Source organism: Bufo gargarizans, chromosome 2, assembly GCF_014858855.1.
Source record: "Bufo gargarizans isolate SCDJY-AF-19 chromosome 2, ASM1485885v1, whole genome shotgun sequence".
Lineage (NCBI taxonomy): Eukaryota > Metazoa > Chordata > Amphibia > Anura > Bufonidae > Bufo > Bufo gargarizans.
The window spans coordinates 688,085,012-688,098,449 of NC_058081.1; the positions used below are offsets into that span (position 1 = coordinate 688,085,012).

The window sequence follows — 13,438 nt, forward strand, 5'->3', positions numbered from 1 at the left end:
GCTGCATTGATTTCCATGCAGCTGAAGAGGAAAAAAAAATAACTTTTCCTTTCCAGCTTTTCTCTTACCCTGAGGGAAAAATTTAAAAGTAAAAGTGCCTAAAAACTACTAAATTGTATTGAGCAAATCGAGCTTCGGATCCTAGATCTGAAGTCCATTGGCTCCAAATTTCTGTTAATGCTGTACGGAAGTGGGGCTGGGGCCTGCGGTCTATGCTGCTAGAAAGTAAAGGAAGAAGCAAGGTCCGCAGCACTTTCCCATACTCCATCCCTCCGTGCAAGGGTAGAAATGGCTTCTATAATGAGGCTCCTACAAGATGGTGTGAAGACTATACAGGTCGGTGACTACACGTTTGGTTACTGTATCGAGGGGGTGAGGCTCTTTAAGCTACTTTGTACAGGCAGTATCCTTGCAGCGCACTGCCAAATTATATCCCCCCTCCCTTGTCCAAAGAGATCCTGCACTCATGGGCATACCATAGATGCCATAGCACTTGCTGGGGGGCCCAGAAGTTTGGGGGAGGAGTGGGAATCAGGTGCAAGAATTGTACCTTTTTGTGGGAAATAACACTATATAAGCTTTTTGCTATACTGTAGGTTTTCTATGTGGCTATTATACATACGTTTAATTATTGCTAGGTATGCTGCTGTTTTAATTTTCTTGAACTAGGTGGTGCGGACCTCATCTTTCTGATCCCCCCCCCCTTCTCCCCTACAGAGCCCTCTTACTTTGCCTCTGCCCTTCCTAACAAGTAATATCTTTGTAATCTTTTACACTAGACTGTGGACTGATCGGCGATATTAGTTCATTTAGCACATGGAAGGGTTTGTCTGAGAAGAGGGTATAAAAGCAGTCTGTCTGTCTGTATCATCTATCTAACTTATCTGGCAGGACGTGTCTGATCCTTTTTGACAATTTAAGGGTAGAACTGTCAATACTCACCAGGGACCAGCCAAGGTTGGGTACATAAATAGGTGGTCCAGAAAAAGTAGCTTAGAGGGCACAAGTCAGGATGGGACCAAATATTCTGACACCTCTTGGTGCTCAGAACCAGTTTTATGTAGGCAGCCCTATTACTTAGGTGTTGTGTGACATCACAGGAAAGTCTTCAAAATCAAATTTAGTACTGCCTATTGTCCACTAGAGGGAGCTCTGGTTTGCGTTAACATGTTCTGGCCTCCATTGGGAGCTCTAGCAAATACTATCACTCACTGGTCACTAGAGAGAGCTCCAGAATTAAAAAAAAATCTGAAAGATGCCATATGACAAGAGAAGACAGTGTGCCCAGAAGCTATGACTGATGGGCACAATAAATAGGTGCTTGGCACATTTTATTTCAATCGGTAATCACATTATTGTTATTATTTCACTCATTTTTCCTTTTAAAGTCACATTCTTAAAAATATATTTTGTTCTACTTACGTTGTATGTCATCACCGTGGACCTTCCACTGCAAGACTATGGGAAGGAAATAATCCAAGTGATTAGTCACAATTTAACAATTTGTCTTTTGTAAAACAAAGTGTACAATGTTTCTATTCAGATTGTTCTATTTGCTACATGAGGTGGAACCATATGGACAACTCATCCGGTGTAAAGGTTCTGGGCTCTGGTTCTGGGTGACTGAGACACTGTAAAGCAGAGTTCACCAACTCCAGTCCTCAGGGCCCACCTACCAGTCAGGATTTGAGAATATCCCACAGAATGAACACCTGTGGTAAGTCCTAAGGCATTGACACTAATTATATTACCTGCTCAATGCTAAGGAAATCCTAAAAACATGACCTGTAGGTGGGCCATGAGGACTGGAGTTGAGGAACACTGCTGTAAAGGGAACCATTCACCGTGGGAATGCAGTACAGTCTGCAGATAGCAGGTTATAGAGCAGGAGGAGCTGAGCAGATCATGTCTAATTTTGTGTGGAAAGAATCAGTAACTTGTTAAATTACTGCATGAGATTCCAGATCTTTCTGTGGTCAGGAGTCCAGTTGGCAAATTGAGTGACTGGCAGCATTTCTTCTGAAAGTCATTGAAAACTAGCTGTCAATCACTGGGTAGGACCGGCCACTGGACTTCTAAGCAGAGAAAGAGCAGAGATTTCAAATATTAATGTACACAAATATCAATCTGCTCAGCTCCTCCTGTTCTGTAACATGTTGAGGGCAGATTGGACTGGATGTTCAGTATGACAGGTTCTGCTCATAAACATACTTATAAGAAAGTAGTCAACCCCAAATCAAACATTTATGGCACAGCCGATCAATGGGGTGGAGCTTATTCACATGTTTACAAGTCTCATAGATCCGAATATAGTGTGAATTTGTGGACTTTTCTTTGGCAGTGGAGCCACAAAGACCTATAAAGGCACTCACATTATTGGGATCGGACATTCATGGTATATCCATCTGATGAATGTTTGGCAAGCAAAAATTAGTAAAATTTTCCAGTTGTTTAATATTGATGGCCTATCCTCAGGGTAGGTCATCAATATCTGATAGGTGGGGAGTCCTACTCATGACACCCCCATTGTTCAGCTGTTTGAAGAGGCAGAGGCTATCCAGTGAGTGCTGCGGCTTCCTCACAGCTTATCAAGCACGTCATCGTCTATATTATAGCAGATGAGCTTGGTATTAGAGCTCAGGCCGATTCACTTGAACGGGTCTCAGCTGCACTAGGCCATGTGACTGATGATTGTGACATCACTGACCCAGGAAGAGGATGTGGTGATTAAAAGAGTACCACATCTTCTTCAAACAGCTGATCTGTGGGGATGTCAGGTTTTGGACCCCATCGATAAGATGTGGATGACCTATCCTAAAGGTAGGTCATAAGTATTAAACGCCCAGAAAACCCATTTAAGGTCCAAAATATCTATTAGGCTACTTTCACACTAGCGTTCGGGTGTCCACTTGTGAGCTCCGTTTGAAGGCTCTCACAAGCGGCCCCGAGCGCATCCGTCCAGCACTAATGCATTCTGAGTGGATGCGGATCCGCTCAGAATGCATCAGTCTGGCAGCGTTCAGCCTCCGCTCCGCTCAGCAGGCGGACACCCGAACGCTGCTTGCAGTGTTCGGGTGTCCGCCTGGCCGTGCGGAGGCCAGCGGATCTGTTCAGACTTACAATGTAAGTCAATGGGGACGGATCCGTTTGAAGATGACACAATATGGCTCAATCTTCAAACGGATCCGTCCCCCATTGACTTTCAATGTAAAAGTCTGGACGGATCCGTTCAGGCTACTTTCACACTTAGAAATTTTTTAACAATATAATGCAGATGGATCCGTTCTGAACGGAGCCACCGTCTGCATTATATGAGCGGATCCGTCTGAGACGGATCTGCTCTGAACGCAAGTGTGAAAGTAGCCTTAAACGCAATGCAACATCCAAAAACTTAAATCAGATTTTTTGGGATTTTTGAATGTACAGTAGCCATGTATTTAAAATGTCCTGAAATATTTTTTTGCGCTGATCAGTAGAAGTCATACAATCGCTGAGGATTCAGCTTTGCTGTATAGACTAGGACTAAGTGAAAAAAGTAATCTCATTTTCATTAGAGGGTAGTTTCAGCACAGTAATTTTATTATTATTAGAGGGCAAGGTCAGAAGAGTGATCTCATTATCACTGGAAGGTGGGGTCATCACTAGAGATTAGCACATTTTTCAAAAATTTGATTCTCTGGTTTGCTAATGCCAAAAATAAACAGAAGTGGATCCAAAACAGAGATGACACACGAATGGAATATTTGCATGTCTTCTGTGTTTAGTACCCACTCCTGCTTTTGACTACCAAATCACAAGTCAATTCTAACGGGACCATACAGGCCTTACAGCTGCTACACAGACAGGATCCATTGTCTCATTTTTCCTTCCTTCTGACAGATCAGAAGAAGGGGCAAATAAATCATGATGTCAGCCAGGCCGAAAGGCAAAATATTGGCCCAGTCTTGAAGTGGGGAGGGTGGAAACAGCATGAGAAGTCCACAGAGTGGCCCTATGACATAGTGGTGAGGTGGAAGCAGCATGAGGATGCCACAGAGTGGCCCTATGACAGTGTGGAGGTGGCAGCAGCATCAGAAAGCCACAGAGTGGCACGATGACAGAAAGTGGAGGTGGCGGCAGCATGAGGAGGCCACAGAGTTGCCCAATCACAGAGTCTGTAGGTGAAGGCAGCATCAGGAGGCCGCAGAGTGGCCCAATGACAGAGTGTGAAGGTGGAAGCAGCATTAGGACGCAACTGAGTGTCAAGAAGACATAGAGTGGAGGTAGGAGCAGCATCAGAAGACCACAGAGTGGCAAGGTGACATAGTGTGGATGTGGGTGGCAATACCAGTACCCACTGAAGATGGTGGGTGAAAGAAGGAGCACTTGGAATCAGATGTGTGGCTTCAGGCGAGTGGCAGCATCAGAATAGTAGCTGAGGCAGGTAGGCAGAAAAAAAAACGTTCTCTTTTGTCAAAGTGTTGGTGTGGCACCATGGATGATCTAGTCTGATGCATCGGGAATTGGTGGGTGGAAATCCTGGCTGATCCATGCCTGATTCATCTTGACAAAGGTAAGTCTCTCCACATTTTGGGTCGACACGCGAGTTCTCCTTGGGGTAACTATGGCCCCCGGCGCACTAAATACCCACTCTGATGCCACACTACTTTCCAGACAGGACAGCTTTTCCAGTGCAAACTCAGCCAGTTGCGGCCAAAAATCCAGTTTGGCTGCCCAGTAGTCCGGCAAATCTTCAATGACAGCTGGCAGTGTGCACTCCAAGTATGCCACCACCTGCTTGTTTTTCAGGTTCTGCTCCAGGTCTAGATGCTGCTGCTTGTGAGTGGTTTCTTCCCTAGGCGGGTGAAGAAAGCTGCTCATCATCGACTCTAAACTCAGGCTGCTGCTGATGGAGCTAGTACTGCTCCTGCCACCCCACCTATCCCCAGCAGCTATGGCAGTGGAACATGAGCACAGAGGGCCCCCCCGATCAGACCTGTGAGAGGATGGACGATGGCACAGATAGTGCAAGGGTAACAAGGGCCAAACAAGGTATAGAGCCAGAAATCATCGATGGTGACAATTCGGCTGTTACTACCCAAGCAAGTGGGCATGCAGCTGGCCATTTGCGCAAGTGACTCGGAGGGACTCCCTCCCTCCATCTCCACTGCATACTGCTAAATTTGGAGAATAAAAGAATAAATAAGTGCAACATTTACAAGCAGACCATACCCATTATTTCTCCTCTACAGACATCTATCGAATGAAACCAAAATAACATATGTCCAGGAGAGTTTACATTTAAACCACTTGAAATACATACGTGCAAGCAAGAAGACAGCAGATAATTTGAAGAAGCCCATGTCTCTTCTGATAAAAGATACCACAAGTCACTGATAACAGAAGACACAGACAAGAAATTAAAATATTGCATATTAATAGTAAAGTAAGTAAAGGACACAAGTCTTCTACGTTACCTGTTCGGGCTCTGGGAACAGTTCTCGTACTGACTGCTGGACAGGACCGAACTCCTGGAGCCACATTTATAAGAGCCAGATTGGGTGTGTGCAACTATATTTGCTTATTTAATTTCATAGTTAATATCCTAATATTGTGAAATGTTTCCATTATGACTTTTGCTATTTATGTAGTAATCACTGTGACATTTCACCATGGAATAGTGGTTCCTTATAAGGTTACAAGGATGTCAGTTTTATAAAAAAAACTCTTTCAAATATCCTTTGTTTTCTAAATTGGGGGTGTTATTCTGAGGACCCTCATCTATTAGCCAGAGCAAGGAGTAGCTACAAAGAATTCCTGTTCGAGGATAATCAATAGCCCTTTGATTTCAATGACAGCAGTTTAATGCTTCATTTTGCCCGTGGTGGTGCTGCAGGGAAATTAAATAACTGCTTCCATAAGATTACTGCTGTTTCGTAGCAATCACAGCTGCAAGGTGTCTTGTGATTAATTTATAATTGGGAGACCCTTCTAAAAAAAGGTCTTTCACAAAGCAGACAACCCCCTTAGGGCTTACAAGTGTGTTTATCATTGTGGTCCAGGACCTTACCATCCTGGGTCCTGCCTTGAAATCCAAGCCAGCAGAGTGTCATGTAAAGAATAAATGAAATCTTTATGATTAGTTTGTGGTGTTTGGTTCCAAGTCCATTCAGTCTTCAGATATCATGAAGAAAGTCAGGACTACCCTAAAGAGGTTAGCCCATCTACACCTTTCCCTGGTGTGTTTCAGCTACAATAAGATTACTATGGAGGTTTCATAGTGACTGAATTCCCATAATCTTCTGCAATATTTGGAATGTGGAATTCAAGATCTATCTCAGGTCCATATCTGTACTACAGTTTTTGAGGATCTAATTCCAAATAAACTGTAACAGTCTCTGCTCCCGAGGTCAGGCAAGCAGGTAGAAAAAGTTGTATCCTGAAGAGTTTGCCTAATCTGATGCAGAAAAGCTAAAGAAAACTTGACTTTACAGCCAATCATGGAGATCAGTGTTGAGCGAAGCGAAGCATCCGAAGCGGAATTCGGTCTGAAGTTTAGGAAAACTTCAATTCTAAATGAACCCAAAATTCCTCTTGCTTCATGGTAAGGAATATTTTTTTCTAATATGGCGGCTGCACGTGTTAGAAAGTGAAAGTAAGTGTCAAGGATATATGTGTAAAGAATAATTCAAGGCAACTGGAATTACTGTAGATTTCCAGTTGCCTTGATTTATTCTTCACAGATATTCCATGACCTGGATAAATGAGAACCTTCACAGACATACGTGTCAAGGAGGCAAGCCAGAGAATGTGAGATCACCCATAATGCCATGCAGCCAGCAAATCCGCAGTTAACCATCCCCCTGTGATGTCACAGCCCTATAAAACCCTCATCCCAAGTAGTCGCCGCCATTCTCCTGTGAGCTGAGCATAGGGAGAGGCGTGGCAAGATGCTAATGCACTAGGGACAGTGTTGCTAAGTGCAAAGTGTTAAATTGGTGAGTTCCTCTGACACCATGCTTAGTTGGCAAGGTCCAATGTGACAATGTGCTTTGTGAGGACAGTCAACAGTTACAGGCCAGACCAGACTTGGAGGAGAGGTCCGCTGCGAACCCCTTTAGGCATGCAACTACCGATGATGACAGTTGGCTGGGAGCACATGTTGCGAGAGGTCAGGGATGTGCACAAGAGACAGGTGAGGGTGACAAAAGTGCTGAGCAAACATATGTAGATGATGATATAGCCGATTGCACGTGGTAGCCGGGTGAAGTGGGGCATCATCATCGGGGGGGGGGGGGGGTGAGGATTGCAAAAAACATAGGAGAAGTACACCATCTGCTACTTGGGAGACTACCTATGAGGAGCACACTGGCAGTGCATGGGTTCATAAAAGCGACATGTAGGCATCGCGCAGTGGTAGAGGGAAAATGCAATACTAGGCAATGTGAGAATTTTTCACAAAGTCACTGAGGGATGTTAGCGTGGAGGTATGCAGGATGTGTGGGCAGAAAATGAGGCACGTCCAGGGTGCTAATGTTGGCACGATGGCCTTGCGTCAACACATGGAGAGTCACCATAAAGTGGCATGGGAAAACCGTTCCACTCATTTTATGTTACAGCCTAATGCAGCAGTTCTGTCAGTTATCACTAACACTCTTAATGCTGCAGGTGCAATGGCAAAGGAGGCTCCCTTGATGGTGGAGGAGCAGCACTCTGCCACTAAATCCTTCAGGCCCGGAAGTACCCCAGGCAGTGGTGGTCTACCAGCAGAGCTGTACGTAGGAGTGTGGAACCTCATTGACCTGGACCTGTTGGAGCTGTACAAGGAGATGATGGTGGACTAACTCGCCAAGGTATTAGCCAACTGGCTGAAGGTCGTCATTGGATGGATCATCCACCCGGGTCAGACCTGCAGCATTCCTAGCCGCAGGATCGCAGATAGCCTTGCCCTTATTTGAGACACTGTGCAATACCTCAAAGCCTATCACATGTCCGTTGCCCTGGTCAGCCTCGACCATGAAAAGGCATTTGATCATGTTTCACACATCTTTATGGGCAAGGTTCTGCAAAAATGCTCTGCTCCAATGTTAACCTGATTTACATATTCAGCATGGTGCGGGTTAACAGCTGGAAGACTGACCCCTTCCCTGTCCTCTCTAGGGACAAACAAAGCTGCCCTCTTTCACCTCTTCTTTTTGTGTTATAGGGATGTTCACAGAGTTTATCAGGCAAAATCCAGAAGTCAGAGGGATCACTGCACTAGGGTCAGACCGATGAATCATCAAGTGATCTCTGTAATTGGACGATGTGACCGTCTTCTGCACAGACAGGTGTTCTGTGATGGTGCTCATCCAGACCAAAGGAATATTGCTGGGCTTCGGAAGAAAATGTCAACTGCAGGAAGTCTGAAGCAATGCTATTCGAGGAGCTCCCTTCCCCTTCTCCATCCAGCAAGACTTCATCAAGTTCCTGGAAGTGTGGTTCGAGAAGGAAGTAGCAGCCCTGAAGCCCTGGCAAGATCGCTTGGCAAAGGTCAATAAAAAGATCGGACTGTGGAGCCTCAGACAACTCACCATCGAAGGAAAAACTCTTGTACTGCAGAACAAGATCCTACTGGTTCTTCAGTACACGGTGCAAGCCTGGCCTATTCAAATCACCATGTGGCAGACTATTACAAAGACTGGGACACCAAAATGGACAGAGTAAAATGGACGGCCATATCCAAAGAGCCCCACGGCGGTGGGAAAGGAGCTCCAGACATCTTCACTCTGCTTTTGTGCGACTGTGTGCACAGGACTCTGTTTCTTTCTTCTGCCTCTCTGGAGGAGGCTGGGTTTGAACAAGTGGAACAGCTCCTACCCCTAAAACTGGGACACCCCTGGTACTACCATGATCTTCTCAAGTTTGTAAGGGAACACCAGTTGGAGGAACTGAAGCCCGACTTGTGGAAACGAAAGACTATCCACAAGCTGATCCGAACAAAGGACTTAATGGAGTCTATTCCAGGGTTCTCTGCTGCCACCGCTGAGACCGTTTGGGAAGAATGTGGCTTCTGGCATATGGTTGCTTATCCAACTTCTGTTTCGTTTCAGGTTGTTTGGTGCTGTGTTTAACCTATTTATTGGCCATTATTTTGCCTTTGCATCTCAGTACCATTTGTCTCTCTTGGTTTTGACTTGGCTTGTTTCTGATATTGTAGTTGATACTTTTTTGGCTTTGATGTTAGACCTCTCTGTTTCTGACCTCGGCTAGAACAGCTCATCCTGTCTGCTATAACTGACAGCAGCTACCTGGTGAACTCATGATTCCATCCATTCCACCTGCAGGAAGCGCTAAGGCCTAGTCTAGCAGTCGTTTGCTGCAACGGTTACTTGTATCTTGTGTTTTGATGCACACATATTATCAACAACAGAGTTCAATTATAATACAGTACATGTATATATAAACTGTGTATAACACTGCTATATTTTGCATTTTAGATAAATTGGATAAATACTAATAAAATGGATTACTCGTGGCTATTGGCATCTGTCTATGTATCAATAAGGATTTAATAGGAAGGAGTCTGACACATTTATTATCATGAAATCATTTGTTCTATAGAATGAAGGTGTTAAAAGCAATTGTGTTGTAGAAACCATAGTGTTATACAAGGAGCAGGAAGCCTCATCTTGTGCTGCTCTGCATGTGACCTAGATTGGAAATACATCAGGTAATAAGAGCTGATATAGGTACAACCTGTTCTTGCTTAGATGCCAATTTAACTTTTACCTAATCACCATTATCATTTAATAGTGTTTTCCTAGAATCATCCAAATGTTAGGAAACATGGCTCGGAGGCTTCCTCATAGAGATTGTTTTATGCTAATACATAATCATAGGTTGCAGTAAATACATGGCGGAGTACTCGCAATGCAAAGAGAAATATTGTCCATCGTGGCTGGTCAGATCGCTGATTTATTTTTCGCCCTGTGGTAGGAAATAGCAGGGAAAAATTACATAAAATTTTTTATATATGATAAAGGCACAAGTCCGATGTAACAGTAACATACAGAAGCAACAGGTGTTTTCTTGGCTGGTGAGACATGCGTTATGGAGTTAATGCAGAACGTCGATGTGGTTTACGTACCACAGTTGCTTGTTTGCGTTGTACTAGAGCAGTCATGTTAGGTAAATTGTGTACACATGCTTGTTGCATCAAACTAATGTTCATTTAACTAACCTTAAATGAACATTAGTGAACACAGCTACTTTGCATAGCAGCAATAGGGGCAAATGTCCACAAACATCCATACTCCAAAGTACACGTGTTCCAAGAGACTACACTTGGGATGTTACACTGATAATAGCGTTATCACCGCTCACCATCTGTGTTGATTCTTCAAAGTTGCGTAAAACCTTTACAGAGGTCAGACATCAATGCCCACTTGTCACTTGTGAAGAGCGTTAGCTGACTGGAAAGACGACGACCATGTTGCAGCTGGTATTCCACTACTGCCCTCTGCTGCTCACAAAGCCTGGCCAAAATGTGGAACGTGGAGTTCCAGCACGTGCTCAGTTCGCACAACAGTCGGTAAACTGGCGATTGAAAGCGCTGCTGCAGTGTTGCCAGACCGGCGGAAGCTGGTGATGACTTGCGGAAATGGGCACTAGAGATGGCCTTGCTGTTCGCCCGGCAGTCATTTCGCAGCGAACTTTGGTCGTTCGCGTTTCGCTGAACAGGCGAACATATGGCGATGTCTGCCGGCGCTATATTCTTTTGCATTGTGCAGAACTTTGACCCATGACACGTCCATCAGGTAGGACAGGACAGCCAATTGAAACGTTTCAGCACATGGACACACCCCCTACCTTATAAATAAACCTGATCTGGCAGCCATTTTACATTTAGTCTTTTGCCAGTGTAGGGAGAGGTTGCTGTGTGGAGCAGGGACAGACTGTTAGGGACACAAAACGCTAGCTAATAGGGACACAAAAGTCCTTTGAAGGACCGGTATAGGTGTGCTATCGATAGGTGTGACTTACTGAGGGGTGTAATATACTTATAATATACTTTCTAACATAGAAAGTATAATATAGTGCATTTGTATTGTGCAGCAGTTGAGTGCGGTTCTGCTGAAATACGGCAGCTATACAGAGGGACAAACGCTATTGGAATAACTAGTTGCAACTGGTGTGAAATACCAGTTGCCCCCCCAAAAAAAACTGATTGAGGCAGGGGTGTGATATAACTATAATATACCTTCTAACATAGAAATTATATTACAGTGCATTTGTATTGTGCAGCAGTTGTGTGTGGTTCTGCTGAGATGTCGCAGCTATATAGAGGGACAAACAATATTGGAATAACTAATTGCAACTGGTGTGATACCTGTAGCCACCCAAAAAACTGATTAAGGGGTGTGATATATCGGCTTCCAGCAAATACTCATTAAGGGGTTCTATATACCTGTTTCCACAAAATACTGATAGAGGGGATTGATATACTGTACTTCCTTACACCACATATTGGTTGAGGCCTACGATACACCGGCTTCCACCAAATATTGATTAAGGGATTTGATATACCATCTTCCAGAAAATACTCATTAAGGGGTTCTATGGTCAGGTCCATAAATATTGGAACATCTAAATAATTCAATTTTTTTTGGCTCTATACACCACCACAATGGATTTGAAATGAAACGAACAAGATGTGCTTTAACTGCAGACTGTCAGCTTTAATTTGAGGGTATTTACATCCAAATCAGGTGGACGGTGTAGGAATTACAGCAGTTTGCATATGTGCCTCCCACTTGTTAAGGGACCAAAAGTAATGGAACAGAATAATAATCATAAATCAAACTTTCACTTTTTAATACTTGGTTGCAAATCCTTTTCAGTCAATTATAGCCTGAAGTCTGGAGCGTATAGACATTACCAGACACTGGGTTTCATCCCTGGTGACGCTCTGTCAGGCCTCTACTGCAACTGTCTTCAGTTCCTGCTTGTTCTTGGGGCATTTTCCCTTCAGGTTTGTCATCGGCAAGTTAAATGCACGCTGAGTCGGATTCAGGTCAGATGATTGACTTGGCCATTGCATAACATTCCACTTCTTTCCCTTAAAAAACTCTTTGGTTGCTTTTGCAGTATGCTTTGGGTCATTGTCCATCTGTACTTTAATTTTTGGCTCTATACACCACCACAATGGATTTGAAATGAAACAAACAAGATGTGTTTTAACTGCAGACTGTCAGCTTTAATTTAAGGGTATTTACATGCAAATCAGGTGAACGGTGTAGGAATTACAACAGTTTGAGGGTATTTACAAAGCCCCTCCACTCGAGTCAGAGGAATTATTTTCCCATCCATTCCCAGACCTTACCGATGCAAAACCATTCTTGGCATTGAATCAGGAAGAGGAAGTAGCAACGGCCGCCACCCAGCGGTTTGACGACAGTACCTATATCAGCCCAAGGAGGTTGGTCCCCGCTGTTGCTGCCTACTCTGAGATCTCTAATCTCAGTGGTGGTGAAGGTGATGATGGTGACATGTCAATGGATTACACGTTCGGGCTTACAAAAGAGGAAGAGGAGGGGAGTTTGGAGGGAGAGAGGGAGCAGCAGATAGGGGGTAGAAGTAGAATCAGGCAGAACTCGCAGTGCAAAAAGGAGGCAAAACGTCTGCAAATGTATCTGGAGCGAGCCATCCACCATGCACGGTCAGATCTGGCGCTCCCAGGACGCCGGCACATGGCTCCTCAGTGTGGGCTTTTTTTAACACGTCAGCTGCTGACAATAGTGTTGCCATATGCAGCCTATGCTGTCAACGCATAAGTCGCGTTAAGCCCAACACTCACCTAGGGATGACCGCCTTAAGAAGGCACCTGGCCTCCCATTACCGAGCCCAGTGGGAGCAACACTGTCAGAACCCACAAAGCCACACTCCTGGCGCTCCATGTCCTGCCTCTTCTCCTTCTCCTCTCTCCTCCCATTTGTCCTCCACTTCACCTTCCACCGTGCCGTCGTCGTGTTAATCTGTCAAAAGGCAGGCTTCTATGCCCAAATGTATGAATTTAAAAAGTTGATGACGCCGGATAACCCTCTTGCTCAACGACTGACCGCTGGCTTGTTGGAACTGCTGCCATACAAACTGGTGGACTAGGAGGCCTTTAGAAAATTTGTGGCCATTGGGATGCCCAGAAAGGGCATCCTACAGCTATATAGCCATGTTCAGCGGCAAGTAAATGTATCTCTGGAACACAGTGTCGGTGCAAAGATACATCTGACCACAGACACGTGGTCTAGCAAACACGGGCAGGAAAGGTACATAACTTTTACTGCCCACTGGTTGAACCTTCTGACGGCTGTCAAGCATATAACCCGTGGATTTCGTTAGCCATGTTTTTAATCAAATTTAAAATTTTTTGTTTTTTTAAACATATGTATTTGACATGTATTTGTACTGACCTACAGTAAAA

At 44.5% G+C, this 13,438-nt stretch overlaps 1 protein-coding gene across 2 annotated transcripts in view; it reads right to left on the bottom strand.

The window, feature by feature from the left end:
• LOC122928975 (serine protease inhibitor swm-1-like) overlaps window positions 1-13,438 on the bottom strand; it is a 42,188-nt gene that overhangs the window by 1,992 nt on the left and 26,758 nt on the right. Inside the window, exons 1-3 of one of the 2 annotated variants that reach the window (XM_044282341.1) lie at window positions 5,457-5,508; window positions 5,303-5,372; window positions 1,423-1,458 (exon numbers count right to left, since the gene is read on the bottom strand). In XM_044282341.1, coding sequence (XP_044138276.1) covers window positions 1,423-1,458; window positions 5,303-5,342 — 76 coding nt within the window. In that variant the 5' untranslated portion in view covers window positions 5,343-5,372; window positions 5,457-5,508. Of the gene's footprint in view, window positions 1-1,422; window positions 1,459-5,302; window positions 5,373-5,456; window positions 5,509-13,438 lie in introns of those variants that run through there. The other variant, XM_044282340.1, reaches the window with a different exon arrangement.